The 27,508-nt window shown below is 46.3% G+C and overlaps 1 protein-coding gene across 1 annotated transcript; it reads left to right on the top strand.

Moving 5' to 3' along the window:
• The first annotated feature begins 298 nt into the window (after window positions 1–298).
• On the top strand, window positions 299–27,218 carry LOC144949694 (aromatic-L-amino-acid decarboxylase-like). Its single transcript, XM_078879712.1, has 12 exons — window positions 299–326; window positions 4,758–4,930; window positions 5,692–5,805; window positions 6,602–6,724; window positions 7,968–8,108; window positions 8,746–8,889; window positions 9,702–9,768; window positions 14,711–14,873; window positions 15,806–15,896; window positions 16,653–16,751; window positions 16,909–17,010; window positions 26,577–27,218. Exons 1-12 carry the CDS (start codon window positions 299–301, stop codon window positions 27,216–27,218), a joined length of 1,887 nt encoding a protein of 628 aa, XP_078735838.1.
• Window positions 27,219–27,508: the final 290 nt, after the last annotated feature.

Genomic DNA, 27,508 nt, shown 5'->3' with positions numbered 1-27,508 from the left:
GCAGGTGTCTAGATCATTCGCTGCGTCTCTTCAGTCGCAATAAAAGGGCGGTTGTGCACACTGTCGAGAATCTTAGAGACCAACCCGGTCCATACAACACATGCTCGTTTGTCAATCTAGTCACTCGACAACCGATAGCCACTCATTCCATTAGAGGCATTCACCCAGCCATCCAGTCAATAGTTAGCCAGAGAGTGAGTCCTGCGGACGGTGTAGCTGCGACCCAGTCAGTCGAACTGCGACTCAGCGGCCAATTTGCTCATTCATCTGAGTGGTCACACGCAACGCCAGAAGAGCCATGGACGCCACCGATTACCAGACTCGAGGTGAGTGCTAACTAATTGCATGTGGAATTGGTAATTGCTCAATATGTGGTTGGTAGCTTCAGATACAATTCAATTGAAGACTCACCTCTTGAGAACTGCTTGCTGTGTTTAATGTGTTGATATTCCCCCTCACCTCCGATTTGCACAGTTGGCCACGTACGGTGCGAAATAAGTTCAATATACATACGAGAGGCTGCCTTGGCAGTGGTGGTAAAACACTGGCTCAAATGAATCCTGACAGCTGGAGTCTCGTTGAGAATAAAAATAAAACTTTGTAACGAATGTTAAACATTTTAGGCGTTTTTTTCTTGACATCATATTCATGCGCATCGCCCCGTAGCTTGTACAGCGTCATGATATCCATGCAGTCGCTCTAAGATGCGCTATCAATCGAAAATATTGAAGTGTAAAATAAAGTGTATCAAACAAATGTCGTTTGCGGGTGATTCATGAGTACATGCACACACTGACGGTAAGCTAACGCTTAAGCCACGATCCACTTTGTAGGAAAGTGTTTAATTATTAGAAATAATTAGTTGATATGTTATAGTTTTTTTCGTATTGTTTTGGTGCTCTTTACCTGCACATTGTGGACATTTCAACATTCTCAATACATTTCATTTAATGTATTAGGTATAGCCCTATGAGCCATGCGGCTCTTGAATCGGGTGCAACCGCAACAAACAAAAACATGAACAAGAAACATCTTAAAGTGACTACGCGCAACAGAAAAATTCAGGAAAAAACCGCAAAGTCTTCCAGAAAAAGCACCGTACATCAACGCGGTGTGCAAAAATCTCAGTGGGATTCAAGTCAAACAATAACAACCATAAGACAATTTAGATTAAATCAGTCTAACTCTGTACTACAACAAACAAATATGGCTAAACCAAAACTTTTCGAAATCACCAAAATAAAGCTATTAAAAAAAATGTAAGTGATCATAGGAACTGTGATTCAAATTTAACAATAAACGATATCCATAACATGTACGACCAAACTTTGCAGCCATAGCTGGCAGCATGAGTCACTCCATAATACAATTGCTAGCACAATGTAGATTTGTAATGCCAAAGTCTAAATGCAAACACATTCGCTATACGCTGTACAATGGAAGATGTTGGACACACACCCAGATACTGTAATTTGGCTAAAAGTGTATTTTGCAAATGTATTGGAGAGCGGAGGAATGAGGCATAGAATGTCCAAGGGAAAAATCAGATAAAATGAAAGCATTGCAAATATCTTCTTGGTTCTTTCGGTAAAGTCACGTAGAAGGGAAGTAATAAAATAATAAAAATAAAACATAATAAAATTATAAAAAATTTTTTTTATTATTTTATTACTTCCCTTCTACGTGACTTTACCGAAAGAACCAAGAAGATGAATCCCTGCAGTCACGAAAGCTTTAAATCGACATTGTAAATATATTTAGGCATCGGGTAGAATACTGCCACTCTGAAAGCGCACAATTTCCTTACATGTCGAATGCCAAGTCGGGTGAATCCTGATTAGTTCTTGAATGGGAGACTGCCCGAGGATATACCACGTGTTGTAGAGTTGAGAATTCGAGGTAACCAGGTGGCGGAAAGTCCATCTGTGCGGAGCTTTGATCGTTAACTAATCATATGCGTGCAGGGGTTTTCCCTGAGCCACTCTGGCTATCTCCCAAAAGAAGCCAAACGGATTTAGGCAAATATCCCCAATGCAGCAGGGCCCTCCCGTAAATACGAGGAAATAGAGGGGGGTATAATTATATATTTTAAATGTTGTTGGTTAATACAGGTGAAACCCTCATTGACGCTGGCCGCTGGCTCTATATTTTAAAGGATGATCAGCCAAAACAGTTAATATGAACTCCAACGGGCAAGAGGGTTTTTGTTTAACCTGCCCAAATGTTTAACATTTACTCCATGAACTCGTGGGCTTGCGGGGGATCGATACATCCCAAAAGTTCAATCAGAGTTTGCCTCGTTTCACCGTCGCAACGCTTCACCCAACGTTCCACTCACCTTGCATCACCTCGTGCAACGGGCTCGTCCCTATCCGCTGTATGCATCATCATCGTCATTTACTGCTGTTGTGTTGGCGTTAGCGCGTTGGGCATATGATTATTAACACCTATGTTTTAAAGACAACCGAAGTAGTCCCTGATACCATAGTAGAGTCAACGACGTTGTGTTGTTATTTTTTTTGTAGTCAATAATAACGTCCAGCCCTTTGCCAATCCACTGCTGGATGAAGACACCTTCTTAAGTCAGTAATGCGCTCTACGCGCGTGTAGAGCACCCTCGTTGGGCAGTTCGTGGCTTCGAGGTTGAGGACGCAACGACGTCCAACGCGGCTTTTTCTTTCTGAGGTCACAACGCACGCAGGTGAATTCATTGAGAAACTAGAAATCGCGGACAAAGGGCTCAAAATTCACCATCAGCGCTTTCTTTAGCAGGCGGGCGCATGGACAGCCCACCACGCAGCTTCCCAGGAGAACCGGTCTGGTGGGAGGCGAGGACTGGTGCAGCATTGTCACCAGACGCTGCCTCTGTGGTCCAATTGTTAATTGAAAATCCACCCACACATTATCTTACCTGCGACAGGAAACCCAGAGGTCACCCCGTGGTGCCCTTATAAAACTCAACGTTTAACCTACTCACGCCGGCTTGTGCCCGCCCTCACAGTCGGGCATATTTGCGGAATACACCACGCCGCCGTTGACCCTGGAAATTGACCGAGCAACCCAACGGTCCTACCAGCTCCCTCCGCAGGAATGTGTTATCCGCAACACTTCACGAGTTCTCTCAATGGTTGCAGGGACGTTTCCAGATGAACAGGCGCTTTAGCGAAACACAGGAAGCACAGATAATTTACACTCATAGAGACGGTCTTCATACTGCACGACCTTGACGTGGAAGCTGACGCGTGGCCTTGCTGCCTCCTTTGGGCCGGAAGTCGCATCGCCACCTTCCTGGATGGGTCTTGTTTCTGATGCTCTTTGTATGTAGAACTTCTTTAGCACCATATGTAGCCAAACGTGCTAATCCGAGGTGCCCAATTTGTCATCTCACTCTCGCTGTTTACGAAAACAAGTCAACAAACATCGTCTTAGGGGCCGTCCATAAATTACTTCACGCGATTTTGGACGATTTTTGACCCCCCCCCCTCGTCACACGGCGTCACAAAAAGTCAGACCCCCCCCCCCCTCAAATATGACGTCACAAAGCTCTGCCCCCCCAAAACCATATTTCCATTTTTAAAATAAAACATGCTTAAAATCACTTTAAACTATTGTCATTGTAGTGCGTATTTAATGTGGCGCAGCACTCTGATGTTGTACAAGAAAACATTTATTAAAAAGTATATTTAATTAAGTAGAACGTGTTGTCTATATTTAAAGTTGCGCATTTTTATGTGACATCACATCTCTCACCCCCCCCCCCCTCGTCACACATCGTCACAAATGTCTGACCCCCCCCTCCCCAGGTTGCTGACGTCATTTATGGACGGCCCCTTAACAATCGTACGGTTTCAGTCACTTATTTCAGGTACACGGAATAGGCAACTGACTTCAATGTCTGTCATTCATAATTTTATTTTAGGGTCGGATCACTTGAGTAAAGTGCCACAATGTGTGTCGTGCACTCTCCAACCGACACAGACAAATACATCACGTCACGTGAACAAAGTGGCAGTGTATTATTGCTTCAGCAACAATAATAAAGGAACATCAAATATCAAATACTCACAAACAAAATAAACTTGTTTCTAACGAGCAGACACATGAGATTGCCTCATGGCGACATTAGAAGGGGTGGTTTTATCACACGGTAGACTGCTTACCATTTCACTGCACTGGCTGGATACTGCTGATTAATAATATGTTGTGAATGCTGAAGCTGTTAATACACGTATGTTATTAGTGCTGATGACGTTTAAATATATGATTACAAATTACATTGTTTGGGAAATTATCTTTTTATTTTTTTCCCGGAGTGGGGGCGCATAACATAATGATAGCAATGCTCTTTATTAAGGTAGGTTCATTTTTTCTCAATACTCAGTTTTTCAGTTTGGCCACGCATTGGGATGTTTGGCCAAATTCATTAACTGAGCGTTGTCGTTTGGAGAAAAAAAGTGTAGTCCCTGGAAAAAATCCACACATACGAGGGGGTAATGCTCAAGGCTCCGCGAAGATTCAAGAATTAATTGCTGTGAGGTGGCCATCGCCTAGTGGAACAGGCAGGTCATCTCCTGGTCACCTGCTTGGCTTCCCATAATTGATGAGGTTGAGCACATTGAGGGTATGTATGTGTATGTTGAATTTATTTCGCTCAATATGTAGCCAAACGTGCTAATCGGAGATACGGGAAAGGGTGGTTTGATCATAGTTGGAACCACCCACTCTTTATCCCACCTGTCACTGACGGTGCCGCGCAGGTAAGGAGCTGGTGGACTACATCACCGCGTACCTGCTTGGAGTACGTGAGCGGCCCGTGAACCCATCCGTGCGGCCCGGCTACTTGCGTCCCCTGCTGCCCGCCGGCCCCCCGCAGCAAGGAGAGCCCTGGGAGAGAATCTTTGAGGACGTGGAGCGGCTCATCATGCCTGGGGTAACATGGCCAGCCACAGAAACACGGATAAGACAGGCGTAGGAATAGAGGGCAATATTAGAATTGAGAGCGCTCACCATTGAATAGCTTTGGGGGGGGGGGTCAAAGATTCAGTATCGGGTCAGGCCATGGCTCACCTCAGGTATTTCGCTCGTCGGTACAACGTGGGGAGGGAAATGCACACACTTATATTGTTGTACTGTACCATGCTCGAAAATCTACGCTTCCTGCATGCTCACCATCAGAAGGGTCCTGCATTGGGAGGGTTTTGAGTGGTTTGTATTTGAATGCAGGGAATGTAAATAGAAACAAATCAAAATATTTCGGCGCCAACCTGTCGGTGTTTATGTTTAATCTTTATCTAAACCCCTTTGTAACTTTGTCACCTTACGTAGCTGTGCATGTAGTTCGATTATAATAGAACTTCCCTAAAATACCACAAACACCTTTTTTCCCATGTGATGCACATATTCTGTTTTTTCTATGAAGCACCGTGAAACGTTATATAAATCTAAATATGATTCCATTGTAGTGGATTGCATATACAAAGCTTGTGCCGTAACGCGAACAGATCACAATTGGAAGGTGTCGAGTTCAAATCCTGGTTGGGGGGATTGACTCAGTTCACCATCCCTCCAGGGTCGATAACATAAATATAACTCTTTGGGGAAGTTAACAGTGGTGGTCTTATGGATAGACTCAGAAGATCACTCCCACGTTGTTGACTTCACTACTGCCACTGCTCTGTGCTGTGCCCACAGATCGTGCACTGGCAGAGCCCACACATGCACGGGTATTACCCGGCACTCAACTCGTACCCCTCGCTCTTGGGAGACATGCTCGCCAATGCGATCAACTCCATCGGCTTCACATGGGTACGTGCCAATATTCTTGTGGTTTCTGCACGCTGCCGTTTGCTTCTATCTGGAACGTCACGGTATAGCACTACCGAGTGGCGCTGTTTTATAAGACCACGCCTTGCTGATAAGACCAAGGAAAACCAATCCCTGATTAACCGTTTTCAATTCATGGCTATGGTTTACAACCCCAGTGATGATGAGGACCTGTACCTGGGCTGACGTTCCCAGTGTGAAAATGTATACATGCAACACAGCTCCTTATGTGAATGCCGGTCTTAATATGTGCGTACCTACTGCACTTTCCCCATCATTCTATATGGTCAAACGAGATGATCCTGTGTGTGTCTGCCAGAGCAGTGCGTGCGTGCATGTTTGCAGTGTGTGTATCAATGGATGAGTATGTGGGGTGGCGAGCGGTAGTGTAGTGGTGTTGCCTACCCACCCCCTTCGTGTGCCGTGCCGGCCTTCATAGGTGTTCGCTAACAGTACTTACTCCTGCAGCCTGTTCAGGCTATACAAGAGATCGTTGTCTTTGTCTTGCATGTATGTGCTGATGCACACCAATAGCATTTTGATGTTAAACTCAAGACTGTGCCTCACCTGGTTTAACTTGTTTAACTAAAATAAGTACCTGGTGTGGTCAACACCAGTAACAGGGAAATCATGTAGGTGACCGGGCATGTGTGGTTCTGACCACGCCAGTTCGCCCAAACAATGGCACGTGTGTGTCCACTGTTGAGATGGAGCAATGACATTAGCTCACATGTACGATATCTCATGGCTGGTGTTGGGGATGCGTGACCCGAGTCAGGCGTCAAGCCCGGCTAGCACGGAGCTGGAATTGGTGATGACGGACTGGCTGGCGACCATGCTGTCCCTACCCGACACCTTCCGGCACGACCACCCAGAGGGACGCGGTGGCGGAGTCATGCAGGTGCTTCATCTATATCGCCATCGTCCACCACACCACCATGATATTCATTATCACCGTCATCATGAATACTTTTAATTTACAACTTTTGAAAATACTGGATGGGTCAATAAGGACGTTTCAATAATGAGTGGACATGTCTAGATCATATAAGAGAAGGGTTGTTTAACACAAGCGTATTACAGAACAGTTTCTAATTTTAAATAATGTCTCACTTTTAATCTGAATTCTTTGCCTCTCACGCCACGAGTCGCAGCTGGTATCAGAACCTGGACTTGTCCTTACGGTATTTAAAACAGCGCAAAATAATATGGGTACTTGGTGAAGCACACAAACATCAGCCACCCCTTAATGCTGCCCACACCACCACACATACGATCTTCTTGTCTAAATAGTTTTTTTGTGAACTGTTATTCACTAATAGCATTTGCCAACTCAGCCTAAAACTAGTCAATGGCATTTAATGGTAAACATCGAAAATAAGGCGACAAAGGCGAAAAGGCATATTACTTGCAATGTCACCCCCCCCACCACCCCTTTCCACTCTGCTGGGTAAAGACTGTGTTTCATAACGGCAGGTTTTATTAAGCCATAAAAGCCTCACTGAGTATGAAGACTTTTTCTAAGGCGGGTCTTGCATTCTAAATGCTTGGTCAATTCCTTTCATGTTTGGCTTGTAGGAGAAAACCGGAGTGGGTGCATAAAAAAGTGCCACTCATGCTCCGCACAAGTAGATTCACAAATGAATAGTTTTTTGCCATTTCCCTGCCACCTCACAGTCCAAGCTTACAAGACCTGGATTTACCAGGCAGTCTCCCATGCAAGCACTAACCAGGGTCAGTCGTGCTTAGCATCTGAGATCTGACAAAATAAAGGACATTTTGGGGGCTTTGATTACACTTGTGAAATACTTGCAACACTCCCTCTTGTACTACGTTAGGTTAATTATCTGCAGTCTTCTGTGAGGCTGCAGAGTGTGTGTGCGCCCCACAGTCCGAGCGGTAGTGCAGCGGTTATCACACTGCCCTACGAACCTGGCGACCCAGTCTCGCTTCACGGGTACCACAGTGACGATTATCTGAACGGGTCCTGGGCGTCCGCAAGGTCGACCTAGCCTCAAATTAATATCCGGTGCAGTGTGCAATCATCGCCACTCGGGATACAAAGGTGACCACCCACCCCATCGTGTACTGTGACGGCCTTCATAGGTGCTCGCTAACGACATCTTTGTCTCTGTGTCCCACAGACCACGGTGAGCGAATCCAACCTGCTGGCGCTGCTGGCAGCACGGACGCGCGCTCTCGCCCGCCTGCGCGGGGACGCGCGCGTGGACGTGGGACAGGACGCGCTCCTCAACGCGCGCCTCGTGGCGTACACCTCCGACCAGGTGCGTGCCTCCGCCTGGACAATAACTCGCCCTCTAACACGCACCGAGTCTTCTTGGAGCACCCCCCTAGAGGACCAGTATCACCCAGGGGTGCTGTGGTTGTGAATATCAGATGGTGCGCTCACAGATCAACATTGCAGTCGTTATCAAGAGGAAAACTACTGTTGGTATGTTTTCTTCCTGGAAAGCTATATGGCCAGACATGCTGAATAATATATTTTTTGTAAATAATAAACCTTAAATTAATATTTTGAATGATGAATACATTTTTCGATGGGTCAGCCAGGCACGTTGATTTAATGCAGAGCTATGGCTAATCAAACTTTTAAGATACAATTTTATAATAAATTATATCAGAAATTATTCAGCGATTCATAATATAATTAGTCGAATTTCACTTGTATTCATTATAGATAACAAATTAATTACATTAATTCCATTACAAACTTATCTTCATCAGCCATAATTTATCTACTGCTGGATGAAGCCTTCCTCAGCCATCGCCATTACCATGTTCCTGTAAAAAGTCGTTTATCTCCTGCACACACGCGGATTAAATTGAAAAACTTAAGTCAACATAAAATACACAAATTGCACTTGTATGAACGTATCTTGTGCTTAATCACGCATCCGCCAGGCTCACTCGTCGGTGCTGAAGGCGAGCCTCGTGTCGCTGGTGAGGCTGCGCTCGCTGCCCACGGACTTGGAGTTCTCGCTACGCGGGGAGACACTCCGACGCGCCGTGGATGAGGACCGAGCACAGGGTCTCGTCCCGTTCTTCGTGAGTCGCTACTTCGAGACCATGTCTTCAAGGACAATTACACGCTGTCCGGGCACACCTGATCTACCTGTATCATGACAACTGCACGTGCGACTGATTTTGAAGTCGAGGAGGCACCTCCGATTAGCACTGTTTGCTACGTATGGTGCAAAATAAGTTTTACATACATATATAGCCATAGGGAGCCTATGTTATGTTGCCAAGATGGTTCATAAAGAAAGCCCAACGTTTAGCTTGCACCTCACCACCCTCCAAAATGTTTGAATGGACAGCAGCTGTCACTCCTGCTGGATGATTGTTTCCACGCCTGTGTGTGTGACTACAATTTTGTCTTTATCCTCAGATGACCATTCAGACAGTGGCCTAGCTATCGAACGTGCAGGTGGTGCAACTGCATCGGGACCCCTGGGCCAGAAGGGCTGAGGCACTGAGTTACGAATAGGGAATGTACATTGGACAGGGAGCCCTATTTAATTCCTTGTACTAGGACTCATGCCAACCACGATACACTACTACATTTAGGAATCAGTGTATCTCGAGTGGCTGTTTCCTGTTCATCGTCTTGAATTATCACATTGGCAATGGGGCGGCAGAGGCGGAAAGGCATGGTGCTTGCAACACCATGCCCGTGACATGGTCGTTTGAAACTTGACCATGCACAGCTGTTTTTTGAATGTTTTGTTGTTGTTGTTGTTTTTGCTGTAATCAGGTTTTTATAGTCTAACCGTGTCCCCATCGGACATGAGCATTGAATGCCCAATGGGGTTTACCTGTGCCACAATAAACCTAGCTCGGTGTTGTTGTCTTCTCAGGTGTCTGTGACCCTCGGCACCACGGGCTTGTGCGCCTTCGACAACCTGGCCGAGCTGGGTCCAATTTGTAAGTTCAGTTTAAAAAAGAGAGATATATAAAAGATACGTCTTTAAATAAAGAAAAAAATATTCACATCTGAACCACTACACATTAATGTGCGTGTCCAGCTGGCAGGTTAGGGGCCATTTATGTACAGCTCAGAGGTGGGTTGTATTGTGGAATGTTTTGAATATCTGCCATTTGATTTCGTGTGATTTAAAGGAAGCAGTTACAGGCAGTGCCTGATATGGGCATTTACTAGGGGAACTCATAATTGTACTTCCCAGCCTACCCCAACAACAACAACCGCCATTCGCCACTAAGTGGCGGTGATGTCACCACGATGCTTGTGCCAGGCTATGTGCACGTTGAGGCCACGTGAAGTGTCGAACGCCCGCTGGCATGAGGTCACGGGGCAGACCTAGATGCCAAGGGACGACTGACTGAGATGACAGGCTGATGTACCACCAGTGCCCCTACTGTGCCCACTTGCTGTGCTTTAGCCACCCGGCGCTCCACTCGTTGTTGTGAGCGTCGCTCCTCCGCCCTCTGTTGTTGTTGGAGGGCGACTACCTCCAACTGCCCAGTAGCGTCCTTCACGAGCCTCCTCCACAGAGGCCGATCTTGACACCACTGGTACCAGTCATCGGCAAGTCCACTCAGCTCCACATCCTCCTGTACCACATCACTCCATCCCTTCTCCAGCCCGTACCGCGCCCATTAAGCCACTTCGATCCGGCCAAACAAAAGCTGTTTAGGCATGTGGTGGCTGGGCATGCGGACTACATGACCCAGCCAACGCAGCCTTGCCTGCCGGAGGAGCTCACCAATGGGACTTTGTCCAGATCTTTCAAGGATTTGTGAGCTCCTCACACAATTCAGCCTGGTTTAACCCAGGATAGATCATAGGCAGGCCAGCCTAAATGCTTCTAACTGACGAAGATGTTCCATTATGGGAGTCCACGACCTGAAGCTTTGTGTGGAGCGACAGACCAGGTAGCTTCCACACAGCGTTACACAACCGATGAAAAGATACTGCCGCTCAACTCATTCGGAGTGAGACCTCTGCTGTCAAACTGGAGCCGGTCATGAGCACACTGCCCAGGTATGGGAAACTCTCCACTCTCTCTCAATAACTGCCCCATCACCAATTGGGAGTTGTGGGGGTGGAGTGCCCGATGGTACAAAATACCCAGGCAGGTGCTTAGTTTTGATGTGGCAAGCTCCAGGTTCAGCAGCAGCGCCTCCAACTCCTCCTCTGAGTGAGCAGCAATTACCAGATCATCGGCATACATAACATGATTGAGCAATAGGGAGCCATCACTTTACCGCACCCGGACATCGATCAGCCTCCCATTGTATCTGTACCCGATGGAAATTCTTCTGGTACAGCTATTGAAGGCTTCACGAACTATGTGGTCAAAATAGATGTTAAATAATGTGGGAGCCAGAAAACATCCCTGTCGCACCCCAAGGTGTACAGAGAATGGCTCCGACTCCCGGCCACATAGTTTTACCCGGGCCCGTTCACCATAATGAGGGTCCTTAATGATCGTGAGCAGAGGGTCAGGGACTCCAAAAGCACGATGAATAACCCAGAGCCCAGGCCTACTGATGGTATCATAGGCATTGACCAAGTCAATAAAGCAGAGATGTAGGTCTTGTTGGAATTCCCTACACCTCTTCTGTAGCAGACGGACAGAAAATATGGCATCTGTGCAGGACCGCCCTTTCCTGAAACTGCATTGGGGCTCCGCAAGCCTCTGCTCAGCGTGCCTAGCAAGACGATGTTGAATAATCCTTGCCAGGACCTTTCCCAGCACACTGAGGAGTGAGATGCCCCTGTAGTTATTACAGTCTGTGAGGTCCCCCTCGTTAAAGAGGGGGGCCACCAGGGCATCCTTCCAATCCTGTGGAACCTGTCCAGTGGTCCAGACTGTTGTTATGATGTCATGTAGGGCAGTCTGTGCACAAACGCCACCCTCCCTCAGCATTTCGCTTGGGAGATCATCTCTGCCCGGTGCCTTTCCTGGTCTCAGACTCCGGATCACCTTCAGTACTTCCTCAACAGATGACACCTCAGGCAGCCACTCACAGGGGGTGACTTCTTCCAATATTTAAAGCACCGCAGCCTCAGCAGGGTCATCCCCATTTTGTCCCATGTTGTTTTCCAGGCTGAGGGATTTCCCCTTCACCAGGACCTCACAGAAATGTTCAGCTAATCTGCAAATCTGTACATGGGGGTCAGAGATTGGACCACCGTTCTTTCCCCTAATGATGGTAATAGGTATGGTGTTGCAGGTTACTTTTTTGATGGAGTTAAAGAACTATTTGTGATCACAGGCCATTGAGGCAGACTCCATCTCCTTAACAACCCGCGACCACCACCCATCCTTGCAGCGCCTCACAGCTCTCCGAACCTCTGAGCGAAGGCTGCGGTAAGCCTCCTCATTCTCCAACGTGGGGTGCTGTAGCCGATGAGAGTGGGCCTGTCGCGTTTTCACAGCCAGCCTGAACACCTCCTCTGTCAGCCAGGGTCTCTGGGGAGGTCTGGACCGTGTACCCAAAGCAGCCATTGCAGCTGCATGAGCCACAGTCCTAAATCTCGCCCATTTCCCCTCGACATCAGGAGTGGGGGACGATGCCAACCCCAACTGCAAGCGATGATGACATTCTCGCTTACAACTTTCATCAGACAGCTGAGACAATGCCACTATGGGTTTGAATTAGGTCCTGGGTGTACACCCACCACCAGAGTGGAAGAATGGCAGGCGCATCTTACAGATAACAAGTCAATGGTCAGTGGGCAGATCAGCTCCATGGTAGGTCCTGGTGTCAGGGACATGGGCCCGCATCTGCTGTTCCATCACTATGTAGTCCAGCAGATGTTCTTGCTTAGACCGGCATGCATCTATGATGTTGTGTGGATGCGCCGATGCCGGAACAGCGTGTTGGTAATTATAAGCCCATGGGCTGCACAAAAATCGAGCAGCCTCCTGCCGTTGTTATTGAGATAACCTGGCCCATGCCTTCCAATCACTCCAGATGAGGTGCCAGCATCATGACCAACTCGAGCATTGAAGTTACCCAACAAGATGACTCTATCCCAAGTGGCCACTTTAGCCAGAACCTGTGACAGGTCATAGAAGGCATCTGACTCATTGGCCTTGCCTGCATCCCTCCACGGATGTTCGTCTTCGGTGGGGGCATAAGTAACCACGACCACCACTCCTCACCTCTGGTTGATGGGAAGGCGAGCCCAAAGTAGCCTGGGCTTACAGATTCCCACAACTCACCGCCATGCTCCTACACCCCCTTCATTCTTTTGTTCAGAAGAATATTCACTCCCTGTTGTTTGGCAGTCTCCTGCCCCGAGTAGAAGACTGTCCACCCCTCATGGTGGCAGGAGCCAGAGCCGGTCCACTGGACCTCCTGAATACCACAGAGATCCAGGCGGTACTGGTCCAGCTCCCGACAGAGGAGTGGCAGCCTCTCCTCCGCAGTGAGCGTTCGGACATTCCACGTGGCCATCCGCAGTGGTTTTTTGTTGTTTCTGGAGGAGCCCTGAGGGTAAGGATTCAGTCTCCTGGCTCCGCCAAATGGGGTTTGGCCAGGAGACGTCATAGATAACTGTCCCCCCAAAGCCTCCGGAAAAAGCTTATTAATGATATTTTTCAGTCGTGGTTTGTTGGTAATTAATTGAAGGTGGAGGGGATCCCAGCCCCTCGCACCCGTCCAGAGCCCCCATTTGGCCGCTGTGGTTGTTACAAACGTCATGAGGGGAATGGCCAATCTAAATAGGCCCTCCCCCACGGCACTGCCCACCACAACGTTGCTGTCCGGCACCAACGAGGAGGTAGCCAACCTACCCCACCTATATCAGGACACACACATCCAGCCCCAGAGTTGAATTGTGCCATACCACGCCCCCCATCCCTCCCCGGCTCAATCTGGACCATACCGTGCCACCAAACCAAGACTTGTGGATTGCAGGTTTCCCTCACTTCATGCGGTAGTAGATGCGTTCCAAAAAAAGGGTGCACAAAACAAACCACGTAGCACGGACCGCACAGTCATCCAACCTGAGGAGACAACTGCCTGCCAAGTCGCACAGACAGTACAGGGTATCATATTCTTAGGTTATTTCGGTAAAGTCACGTAGGTAAAACATCAAAATTAATGAAAATAAAATAAAACAAAAATCACGACGTTTCGGAGGCAACACAAGTCTCCGTCATCAGGTGGGACCGTCACAGCCGAATTAGCTGCATCAAGTGAGGCAATGATTCAAGAAGTAATCCCTTATAAGCAAGTTGAAGGGGGGAGGAGAGGGGGGGGGGGGAGCTCATCAGAATGTGGTAGCCAATGAAAAAGCAACCTCGTCCAAGCCGGAGTCCATTGTTTTTCATTGGCTACCACATTCTGATGAGCTCCCCCCCCTCTCCTCCCCCCTTCAACTTGCTTATAAGGGATTACTTCTTGAATCATTGCCTCACTTGATGCAGCTAATTCGGCTGTAACTGTCCCACCTGATGACGGAGACTTGTGTTGCCTCCGAAACGTCGTGATTTTTGTTTTATTTTATTTTCATTAATTTTGATGTTTTACCTACGTGACTTTACCGAAATAACCTAAGAATATGATTCCTTGCAGTCACGAAAGCTTCAAATCTAGAATTAACAGTACAGGGTGTTTCAAAAAGATGAATTGTACACACACAATATTGTCCCACATCCAACTGCATATCAGCATATGAGTTAATTCTAACCGCATATCGCGAATTTTGGGTAGAAATAGGTTAGTCGTGCACAAACCAAATCTGTATAAAGCAAGAAAACGTGTCTTTAAATGATTCTCCTGTATCCCAGCTCTACACACAATTGGTGGTTATTGGTATCCAGAAGTTCTGCTGCGATGTTTACACCCGGCCTGAGAGAACGTGCGGCTTTCCGCGATTATGATGTGGCAGGCCGCCAGGAAGGGCTGTGGCTGCACGTGGACGCGGCGTATGCAGGCACTGCCTTCCTGTGCCCCGAGCTGCGTGACCCCCTGCGTGGGGTCGAGTTCGCCGACTCGTTCGTGGTCAACACGTCCAAGTGGATGATGGTCAACCTGGACAGCGCCGTCTTCTGGTGAGGCAGCCTCACTCACTCTGCCCTCAGCGCTTCCCATTCCACTTGTGTGATTGCCATTCAGGCGAACCACAGCATCTCCTGCTGACGGGGGCTATCACTCTATAAGTGGTAGGGGTGGTGGTGGTGGCACAATTTTAATTCGGGTATAATTTCACCTGAGTCTGTCAGGCTCAACGAACAAAAAAATTTGATTTCAACACCCGACACACCACACCCAGCATATGGCTAACGCTGCAGATATTAGTCACGTGCCACCTACTCGTCTACCAGTGACTCACAAAATGTTAATTTCGCGCTGTGAAGTTAATGCTTGCCCACTGAGCACATGAGTTGGTGCCTCGATGAGGCAGCAACCATTACCATTGAGATCCGTGTTCAGCTTTGCTCTTCCAATTAAATGTGTGCATTTTCCAGTCCCCTCCCACACGCACAAAACGCTTAAGAAATCGGATACACATAAAAACAGAACTTTCCTGGGTGAAGCTGTCATGTTACTATTTAAGCAACTGTGATCATACTACAGATAAACTTAACTTTATTACAGGAATGAGGAAGCATCACAAACCCACTAAGGGCCACCAACTAAGATCAGTGTTGCACCATTGCATATTTTAGAAAGTAGACCATATGATTTGCCTGTTGCTCAATTGGTGATGGTACTTATAGTAATGATGACCATAATGTTTATGATATGATGGTGAAAAATTAAGTCGAAGATGTTGATGAGAGATGAATAGATAAGGTTAATGATCATTGATAAAGTATGAATGATAATAATGATTATGGATAAATGAGGATGTTTATGATAACAGTAATGTTGATTGATTAAAGCCGGATGATGATAATTAGGTCGTTGAACGGTTATGGCAAAATTGCAAATGATGATGAAGATCAATGAAGGATGATGATGATGGTGGTGGTGATGGCAGGGTGGCGGACAAGTTTAGCCTGCAGAAGACGTTCAGCGTGGAGCCTCTGTACCTCCAGCATGCGCACTCCAACTCGGTCACAGATCTCATGGTGTGTGTCCCCCACTCTTCTGACTCTCAATATGCAGTATCTCCGATTCATGGGATGCAAAACAAAAATGGCTTTCTGACACGTGCTAGCAGAAGCCAATTTACCTTGTGTTTTTTTGAAAGATAAATAACCACACCAATATAAAACACCACCAATTTGGCAGTTTCATCTTTTTGGTTCTTTCGGTAACGTCACGTAGAAGGGAAGTAATAAAATAATAAAAATAAAACATAATAAAATAATTTTCACGTTTCGGCCACAACGCAAGCAGCCGTTCTCAGGTGAAGAACAGGTCTGTTCTGTCTTTCTGACAGACCTGTTCTTCACCTGAGAACGGCTGCTTGCGTTGTGGCCGAAACGTGAAAATTATTTTATTATGTTTTATTTTTATTATTTTATTACTTCCCTTCTACGTGACTTTACCGAAAGAACCAAGAAGATGTATCCCTGCAGTCACGAAAGCTTTAAATCGAAATTTGGCAGTTTGTTCCAATCAAATATCAGCAGATGTGGCCTTTCTACTAACAAGTCGATTAGGCATTTAATCGCTAAAGATGTTACTTATTTATTTCACACGGGTAAATTTTGCAGCTAGAAGAGTCACGTGAACCCATTGCATACGATGACAAATACAATGCGATTATTACACACGTGATTTATACATGTATTCCTGAGTTAAAGAATCGATGTTAATTGATACATCGTTTCAAACCACCAATATGTATTAATATAATTCATGTTTGTTTGCACCCACAGCGCTGGCAGATCCCACTGAGCTGTCGCTTCCGTGCACTCAAGATCTGGTTCGTCCTTCGATCGTTCGGCGTTGGTGGACTGCAGGAGTATGTGCGCAGAGTGAGGTCACTCCTACCTTTTGGGGATTTCTGCCTCTTAAGTTTTAGGGTTGTGTAAATTTGATCCAGTGAAGTTATACAATGATGAAGACAATAATGCCCTATGATGATGCTCAAGCTTGTGACAGTGCTGACCGCCATGGTCCCTCTGTTCACAGGGAGTTCAACTCGCAAGATTTTTTGAGAACCTCGTGCGTGAAGATCCACGCTTTGAGGTTCCAGTAAAGAGGCACCTAGGACTTGTGGTTTTCCGTCTTCGGGTGAGCTGGGATGGGCGTGTGTGATGTGCGTGTATATTATGGTGTGTCCGATGGGATGTGTACGATGGTGGCTTGATGGTGTGTATAGCAGACCGTATGGTGTGTGTGTGTAACAGATCCTCTCTGTGAAATGGTAGGTGATGGCATATTCTTAGGTTTTTTCGGTAAAGTCACGTAGGTAAAACATCAAAATTAATGAAAATAAAATAAAATAAAACAAAAATCACGACGTTTCGGAGGCAACACAAGTCTCCGTCATCAGTTGGGACCGTCACAGCCGAATTAGCTCTGTCCATTGTGTTGGCGTGTGCAGCAGCAACCGCGTCCAAGCCGTCGTTCAATTTTTTTGCCCCCCCCCACTCCCGATGCGTTGTACTTAGCACTCCGTGCTGTCTTTGAGCCCCGCCCCCCTCCCTCCCGATACGTTCCATTCATTGGCTACCACATTCTGATGAGCTCCCCCCCCTCTCCTCCCCCCTTCAACTTGCTTATAAGGGATTACATCTTGAATCATTGCCTCACTTGATGCAGCTAATTCGGCTGTGACGGTCCCACCTGATGACGGAGACTTGTGTTGCCTCCGAAACGTCGTGATTTTTGTTTTATTTTATTTTATTTTCATTAATTTTGATGTTTTACCTACGTGACTTTACCGAAAAAACCTAAGAATATGAATCCTTGCAGTCACGAAAGCTTCAAATCTAGAATTAATGCCCTCTACGGGGAGGAATTCCACCTATCTGTTAGAGTTTTTAACAGACAACGAGACAAGAAGTCACAGCTTCTCGAGACACTGGCCTTCCTCAAGAGATGCCGAGATAACAAGGTAATACCCATCGCTTTCACACTCACATCCGCTGCTGTGTCCTCACCGAACTCTAAACAGATCTTATTTAAAGCTAGCCTATCACTAATCTCGGAGAGAATAAGGTTACTCCGATCTGAACTCGATAATTTAGACAAGACTCTCTTACAAACACATTTAATGTTAACACAAAAAATGTCACCTTCTGATTGGAACCACGTTGATAACATGACTTCTGCTTCTGCTGACTCAATGTCAGCCAAATGCAAAGCAAACCTGATTTCTAAATTCAACCTCCTATCTAAGAAGAAACCAGAGCCACACATCGCAAAGCTGGATGTTAACAAGACCGTGATTAATCAGAGTAACATCCCAATTTCTGACACTCTAAAAACGGTACTGGCCAAAGGACTAAATTTCGCCGTCACCCCTAAATATATACCAGTAGAGGATATGATTTCTCAGATTGATGTAGCCCTCAGAGGCATAGGACACATCCATGCGGATGTAGCAAGAGCTGAAATAGCTACTATTCTTAAGAATGCTAAGAAACCCACTAGTAACATCAGCAAAAACGAACGCTCTGAACTCGCGGACCTAAAAAAGAGAGATGATATAGTCATCCTCTCGGCAGACAAGGGCAATGCCACGGTCATCATGGAAAATATTCATACAACAACAAAATCCTGGACCTTCTTAATGATGGGAGTTACTCCAAAATTAAAAACAATCCCACTAAAAGCCTAACGACAAAAACCAACAGTATCATCACGAGTTCGACTTCCCTAATCGAACCAAGCAAACGTCCCTCTCTAAAACCATCGGCGGCAAGACCTCCCAGACTCTATGGTCTTCCCAAAATCCATAAGGAAGGCACCCCGCTACGACCCATTGTGTCGATGATAAACTCTCCTACGTACAAACTAGCCCGATTTCTATCAGATACTCTGCTCCCCTTCACAGGCAAGACCTCTTCGGCAGTACTCAACTCAACCCAATTAGTCTCTATGGTTAAGGATATGGTACTATCTCCTGATGACATCTTCGTCAGCTTTGATGTAGAATCTTTGTTTACCAAAGTCCCAGTACCGGACACCCTAACAATAATTGAGGACTTAGTCCAACATGGATTGAATTCTGATGCACCTGCGCTGGTTAGGCATTACCTCACCAACACCTATTTTACCTGGAATGGCACCTTCTACAAACAGAATGAGGGTACCCCTATGGGCTCCCCTTTGTCACCAGTTATAGCCAACATGTTCATGGAAAAGTTTGAATCAGACGCCATCCAGACATCCACCCTGCGTCCTTCCCTGTGGAAGAGGTATGTGGATGACACTTTCGTCATCTGGCCACATGGCCTCCCAGCATTGAACCACTTCTTGGACCACATCAATTCTAGACACCCATCCATCAGATTCACCATAGAAGTGGAGAAAGACGGTAAACTACCATTCTTGGATATTCTGTTTGAGAGGAGGCCTGACGGATCCTTGGGACATTCTGTCTACAGGAAAGCCACCCACACAGATTCCTACTTGAAACCGGATTCCCACCACCACCCATCTCAAAAGAATTCTCTCATCAAAACGCTATACCACAGAGCCCATTGCATTTCTGACAAACACCACCTGACCGGTGAATTAAGACATGTACATCGGGCCCTCAGGATGAACGGATACTCTGACCGTAATATCCGCCAAGCTGTCTCTCCCACCACACAAAAACAGCCACATGAAACTCCGACCAAAACCATCACGTTACCATACATAGCAGGCGTGACCAAAAAGATCTCCAAAATTCTAAACAAACATAAGATCCAAGTCCGATTCAGTACAGTGCATAAAATCCGTGATCTGATTCCATCTGTGAAGGATGTCGTTCCTGACTTACAGTATCCTGGAGTCTACAAATTGAGTTGCATTTGTGGTGATTGCTACATTGGAGAAACGAAACGTCATGTTTCTGATCGTGTCCGCGAGCACAAGTCAGATCTGAAACACGGCAGAACTGATTCTTCTGCCGTTGCCGATCATTGCTACAACTCGGTGGGCTCTCATGAAATTGTCTTTTCCGAGACCAAGGTTCTCTGCAAACCTCCCGGCTACCATCAAAGGTTTGTACACGAAGCCATACAAATATACAAACACAGACATCATTTCAACCGTGATGATGGGTACAAACTTAGTAATCATTGGAAAGATGTTATCAACCACGCAAAAAATACTTAATTACACTTTTGGACCATCTTATCTGACAGGCACTATTTTACTTTACTTTACCGAGTGTTAACATCCCCAGTTATTTTTTAACAGCACTCTCTTCATTGTTCAGCCAGCATTGGTATAAACATGGGCATTTTCGTTCTTTTGTCTATCATGTGTATCAGGCCTCCCCTCCCCCTCTCTGTCCATTGTGTTGGCGTGTGCAGCAGCAACCGCGTCCAAGCCGTCGTTCAATTTTTTTGGCCCCCCCCCCTCCCGATGCGTTGTACTTAGCACTCCATGCTGTCTTTGAGCCCCGCCCCCCTCCCTCCCGATACGTTCCATTCATTGGCTACCACATTCTGATGAACTCCCCCACCCTCTCCTCCCCCCTTCAACTTGCTTATAAGGGATTACATCTTGAATCATTGCGTCACTTGATGCAGCTAATTCGGCTGTGACGGTCCCACCTGATGACGGAGACTTGTGTTGCCTCCGAAACGTCGTGATTTTTGTTTTATTTTATTTTATTTTCATTAAGTTTTATGTTTTACCTACGTGACTATACCGAAAAAACCTAAGAATATGAATCCTTGCAGTCACGAAAGCTTCAAATCTAGAATTAATGCCCTCTACGGGGAGGAATTCCACCTATCTGTTAGAGTTTTTAACAGACAACGAGACAAGAAGTCACAGCTTCTCGAGACAATGGCCTTCCTCAAGAGATGCCGAGATAACAAGGTAATACCCATCGCTTTCACACTCACATCCGCTGCTGTGTCCTCACCGAACTCTAAACAGATCTTATTTAAAGCTAGCCTATCACTAATCTCGGAGAGAATAAGGTTACTCCGATCTGAACTCGATAATTTAGACAAGACTCTCTTACAAACACATTTAATGTTAACACAAAAAATGTCACCTTCTGATTGGAACCACGTTGATAACATGACTTCTGCTTCTGCTGACTCAATGTCAGCCAAATGCAAAGCAAACCTGATTTCTAAATTCAACCTCCTATCTAAGAAGAAACCAGAGCCACACATCGCAAAGCTGGATGTTAACAAGACCGTGATTAATCAGAGTAACATCCCAATTTCTGACACTCTAAAAACGGTACTGGCCAAAGGACTAAATTTCGCCGTCACCCCTAAATATATACCAGTAGAGGATATGATTTCTCAGATTGATGTAGCCCTCAGAGGCATAGGACACATCCATGCGGATGTAGCAAGAGCTGAAATAGCTACTATTCTTAAGAATGCTAAGAAACCCACTAGTAACATCAGCAAAAACGAACGCTCTGAACTCGCGGACCTAAAAAAGAGAGATGATATAGTCATCCTCTCGGCAGACAAGGGCAATGCCACGGTCATCATGGATAAATATTTATACAACAACAAAATCCTGGACCTTCTTAATGATGGGAGTTACTCCAAAATTAAAAACGATCCCACTAAAAGCCTAACGACGAAAACCAACAGTATCATCACGAGTTCGACTTCCCTAATCGAACCAAGCAAACGTCCCTCTCTAAAACCATTGGCGGCAAGACCTCCCAGACTCTATGGTCTTCCCAAAATCCATAAGGAAGGCACCCCGCTACGACCCATTGTGTCGACGATAAACTCTCCTACGTACAAACTAGCCCGATTTCTATCAGATACTCTGCTCCCCTTCACAGGCAAGACCTCTTCGGCAGTACTCAACTCAACCCAATTAGTCTCTATGGTTAAGGACATGGTACTATCTCCTGATGACATCCTCGTCAGCTTTGATGTAGTATCTTTGTTTACCAAAGTCCCAGTACCGGACACCCTAACAATAATTGAGGACTTAGTCCAACATGGATTGAATTCTGATGCACCTGCGCTGGTTAGGCATTGTCTCACCAACACCTATTTTACCTGGAATGGCACCTTCTACAAACAGAATGAGGGTACCCCTATGGGCTCCCCTTTGTCACCAGTTATAGCCAACATGTTCATGGAAAAGTTTGAATCAGACGCCATCCAGACATCCACCCTGCGTCCTTCCCTGTGGAAGAGGTATGTGGATGACACTTTCGTCATCTGGCCACATGGCCTCCCAGCATTGAACCACTTCTTGGACCACATCAATTCTAGACTCCCATCCATCAGATTCACCATGGAAGTGGAGAAAGACGGTAAACTACCATTCTTGGATATTCTGTTTGAGAGGAGGCCTGACGGATCCTTGGGACATTCTGTCTACAGGAAAGCCACCCACACAGATTCCTACTTGAAACCAGATTCCCACCACCACCCATCTCAAAAGAATTCTCTCATCAAAACGCTATACCACAGAGCCCATGGCATTTCTAACAAGCACCACCTGACCGTTGAATTAAGACATGTACATCGGGCCCTCAGGATGAACGATACTCTGACCATACTATCCGCCAAGCTTTCTCTCCCACCACACAGAAACAGCCACATGAAACTCCGACCAAAACCATCACGTTACCATACATAGCAGGCGTGACCAAAAAGATCTCCAAAATTCTAAACAAACATAAGATCCAAGTCCGATTCAGTACAGTGCATAAAATCCGTGATCTGATTCCATCTGTGAAGGATGTCGTTCCTGACTTATAGTATCCTGGAGTCTACAAATTGAGTTGCATTTGTGGTGATTGCTACATTGGAGAAATGAAACGTCATGTTTCTGACCATGTCCGCGAGCACAAGTCAGATCTGAAACACGGCAGAACTGATTCTTCTGCCGTTGCCGATCATTGCTACAACTCGGTGGGCTCTCATGAAATTGTCTTTTCCGAGACCAAGGTTCTCTGCAAACCTCCCGGCTACCATCAAAGGTTTGTACACGAAGCCATACAAATATACAAACACAGACATAATTTCAACCGTGATAATGGGTACAAACTTAGTAATCATTGGAAAGATGTTATCAACCACGCAAAAAAGACTTAATTACACTTTTTGGACCATCTTATCTGACAGGCACTATTTTACTTTACTTTACCGAGTGTTAACATCCCCAGCTATTTTTTAACAGTACTCTCTTCATTGTTCAGCCAGCATTGGTATAAACATGGGCATTTTCGTTCTTTTGTTTATCATGTGTATCAGGCCTCCCCTCCCCCTCTCTGTCCATTGTGTTGGCGTGTGCAGCTGCAACCGCGTCCAAGCCGTCGTTCAATTTTTTTTGGCCCTGCCCCCCCCCCCTCCCGATGCGTTGTACTTAGCACTCCGTGCTGTCTTTGAGCCCCGCCCCCCTCCCTCCCGATACGTTCCATTCATTGGCTACCACATTCTGATGAGCTCCCCCCCCCCCTCTCCTCCCCCCTTCAACTTGCTTATAAGGGATTACATCTTGAATCATTGCCTCACTTGATGCAGCTAATTCGGCTGTGACGGTCCCACCTGATGACGGAGACTTGTGTTGCCTCCGAAACGTCGTGATTTTTGTTTTATTTTATTTTCATTAATTTTGATGTTTTACCTACGTGACTTTACCGAAAAAACCTAAGAATATGAATCCTTGCAGTCACGAAAGCTTCAAATCTAGAATTAATGCCCTCTACGGGGAGGAATTCCACCTATCTGTTAGAGTTTTTAACAGACAACGAGACAAGAAGTCACAGCTTCTCGAGACACTGGCCTTCCTCAAGAGATGCCGAGATAACAAGGTAATACCCATCGCTTTCACACTCACATCCGCTGCTGTGTCCTCACCGAACTCTAAACAGATCTTATTTAAAGCTAGCCTATCACTAATCTCGGAGAGAATAAGGTTACTCCGATCTGAACTCGATAATTTAGACAAGACTCTCTTACAAACACATTTAATGTTAACACAAAAAATGTCACCTTCTGATTGGAACCACGTTGATAACATGACTTCTGCTTCTGCTGACTCAATGTCAGCCAAATGCAAAGCAAACCTGATTTCTAAATTCAACCTCCTATCTAAGAAGAAACCAGAGCCACACATCGCAAAGCTGGATGTTAACAAGACCGTGATTAATCAGAGTAACATCCCAATTTCTGACACTCTAAAAACGGTACTGGCCAAAGGACTAAATTTCGCCGTCACCCCTATATATATACCAGTAGAGGATATGATTTCTCAGATTGATGTAGCCCTCAGAGGCATAGGACACATCCATGCGGATGTAGCAAGAGCTGAAATAGCTACTATTCTTAAGAATGCTAAGAAACTCACTAGTAACATCAGCAAAAACGAACGCTCTGAACTCGCGGACCTAAAAAAGAGAGATGATATAGTCATCCTCTCGGCAGACAAGGGCAATGCCACGGTCATCATGGATAAATATTCATACAACAACAAAATCCTGGACCTTCTTAATGATGGGAGTTACTCCAAAATTAAAAACGATCCCATGAAAAGCCTAACGACGAAAACCAACAGTATCATCACGAGTTCGACTTCCCTAATCGAACCAAGCAAACGTCCCTCTCTAAAACCATCGGCGGCAAGACCTCCCAGACTCTATGGTCTTCCCAAAATCCATAAGGAAGGCACCCCGCTACGACCCATTGTGTCGACGATAAACTCTCCTACGTACAAACTAGCCCGATTTCTATCAGATACTCTGCTCCCCTTCACAGGCAAGACCTCTTCGGCAGTACTCAACTCAACCCAATTAGTCTCTATGGTTAAGGACATGGTACTATCTCCTGATGACATCCTCATCAGCTTTGATGTAGTATCTTTGTTTACCAAAGTCCCAGTACCGGACACCTTAACAATAATTGAGGACTTAGTCCAACATGGATTGAATTCTGATGCACCTGCGCTGGTTAGGCATTGCCTCACCAACACCTATTTTACCTGGCATGGCACCTTCTACAAACAGAATGAGGGTACCCCTATGGGCTCCCCTTTGTCACCAGTTATAGCCAACATATTCATGGAAAAGTTTGAATCAGACGCCATCCAGACATCCACCCTGCGTCCTTCCCTGTGGAAGAGGTATGTGGATGACACTTTCGTCATCTGGCCACATGGCCTCCCAGCATTGAACCACTTCTTGGACCACATCAATTCTAGACACCCATCCATCATATTCACCATGGAAGTGGAGAAAGACGGTAAACTACCATTCTTGGATATTCTGTTTGAGAGGAGGCCTGACGGATCCTTGGGACATTCTGTCTACAGGAAAGCCACCCACACAGATTCCTACTTGAAACCGGATTCCCACCACCACCCATCTCAAAAGAATGATCTCATCAAAACGCTATACCACAGAGCCCATGGCATTTCTGACAAACACCACCTGACCGTTGAATTAATACATGTACATCGGGCCCTCAGGATGAACGGATACTCTGACCGTATTATCCACCAAGCTGTCTCTCCCACCACACAGAAACAGCCACATGAAACTCCGACCAAAACCATCACGTTACCATACATAGCAGGCGTGACCAAAAAGATCTCCAAAATTCTAAACAAACATAAGATCCAAGTCCGATTCAGTACAGTGCATAAAATCCGTGATCTGATTCCATCTGTGAAGGATGTCGTTCCTGACTTACAGTATCCTGGAGTCTACAAATTGAGTTGCATTTGTGGTGATTGCTACATTGGAGAAACGAAACGTCATGTTTCTGATCGTGTCCGCGAGCACAAGTCAGATCTGAAATACGGCAGAACTGATTCTTCTGCCGTTGCCGATCATTGCTACAACTCGGTGGGCTCTCATGAAATTGTCTTTTCCGAGACCAAGGTTCTCTGCAAACCTCCCGGCTACCATCAAAGGTTTGTACACGAAGCCATACAAATATACAAACACAGACATAATTTCAACCGTGATGATGGGTACAAACTTAGTAATCATTGGAAAGATGTTATCAACCACGCAAAAAAGACTTAATTACACTTTTTGGACCATCTTATCTGACAGGCACTATTTTACTTTACTTTACCGAGTGTTAACATCCCCAGTTATTTTTTAACAGTACTCTCTTCATTGTTCAGCCAGCATTGGTATAAACATGGGCATTTTCGTTCTTTTGTCTATCATGTGTATCAGGCCTCCCCTCCCCCTCTCTGTCCATTGTGTTGGCGTGTGCAGTAGCAACCGCGTCCAAGCCGTCGTTCAATTTTTTTGGCCCCCCCCCCCCTCCCGATGCGTTGTACTTAGCACTCCGTGCTGTCTTTGAGCCCCGCCCCCCTCCCTCCCGATACGTTCCATTCATTGGCTACCACATTCTGATGAGCACCCCCCCCTCTCCTCCCCCCTTCAACTTGCTTATAAGGGATTACATCTTGAATCATTGCCTCACTTGATGCAGCTAATTCGGCTGTGACGGTCCCACCTGATGACGGAGACTTGTGTTGCCTCCGAAACGTCGTGATTTTTGTTTTATTTTATTTTCATTAATTTTGATGTTTTACCTACGTGACTTTACCGAAAAAACCTAAGAATATGAATCCTTGCAGTCACGAAAGCTTCAAATCTAGAATTAAAGGTGATGGCATGTAATGGCGTGTGATGGTTTACGCGCGTGTTGTGCGGTGTATCTACCTCTTCTCAACAGGGCCCTAACGAGCTGACAAATGAGCTCCTGGTGCGACTCAACGCATCAGGGCAGCTATTCGTGGTGCCAGCCATGGCTGGAGACAAGTTCATCATCCGCTTCACCATCACGTCCCAGTTCACCACCGAGGCGGACCTGCTGCAGGACTGGAGCCTCGTGTCGCAGGCTGCATTAGGCCTGCTACAGGGCCCGACACCAGAGAGCGGTGTGTGGCACAGCGTAGCAGACATATCTTCCTCACCCATGGAGGGCTCCACCTCCCGATCACTGCCATCGTCACCACAGGGAAATGAGGACGAGCAGTCAGACGAGTGCGCTGGTGTGACCGCCATAGACCCATTCGAGCTGGCTATCGGCACGCCGGCAGAGGCCAGCTTCCAGATGCAAGCAATCGTGGTGGAAGCACTGATCAAGGATGATGGAGGATACAGTAATGGGGAGGAGGGGAAGGAGAACGGGCAGGAGGAGTCTGCTTCACTCGAAAATTTTAAACTTGGCCACCACGGAGAGGTCACGACCCCTCGCGAAAGAAAGAGGCAACACCAGTTTCACAGCCACCACTGCTCGCCTTCGTGCAGTCTCCCCGGTGTCGCGTGCTTCTACTGCCGCCGCCTTGACAATCGTGAACTGGCACAGCTTTGAGGTCGAGGGCGGGCTTGGTTCATCGGAAAGATGTTGTTGTTGTTGTCGTCGTATATACAAGCAGTGACCAAGTGAGATATAATGAACCAATGAAAGCTGATCAGTTGACGAGCTTAGTCCTATGTAGGATTTATATGGCAATTATATGGAATATGCATCCGAAAGTAGGTAGGTAGGTGACTTTTATTCACAACCAGGTAAAATAACCCAATCGGGTGGAGCGGTGGCACGGTGATTAGCAACACTGTGCTTGAATCCCGGCCACGCCTCACGTCAGTGGTTAATGATAT

This window comes from Lampetra fluviatilis, chromosome 3 (assembly GCF_964198595.1).
Source record: "Lampetra fluviatilis chromosome 3, kcLamFluv1.1, whole genome shotgun sequence".
NCBI classification, from domain to species: Eukaryota; Metazoa; Chordata; class Hyperoartia; order Petromyzontiformes; family Petromyzontidae; genus Lampetra; species Lampetra fluviatilis.
Note: the sequence above shows the minus strand (reverse complement) of the source record. Positions and strands in the feature narration are given on the sequence as shown.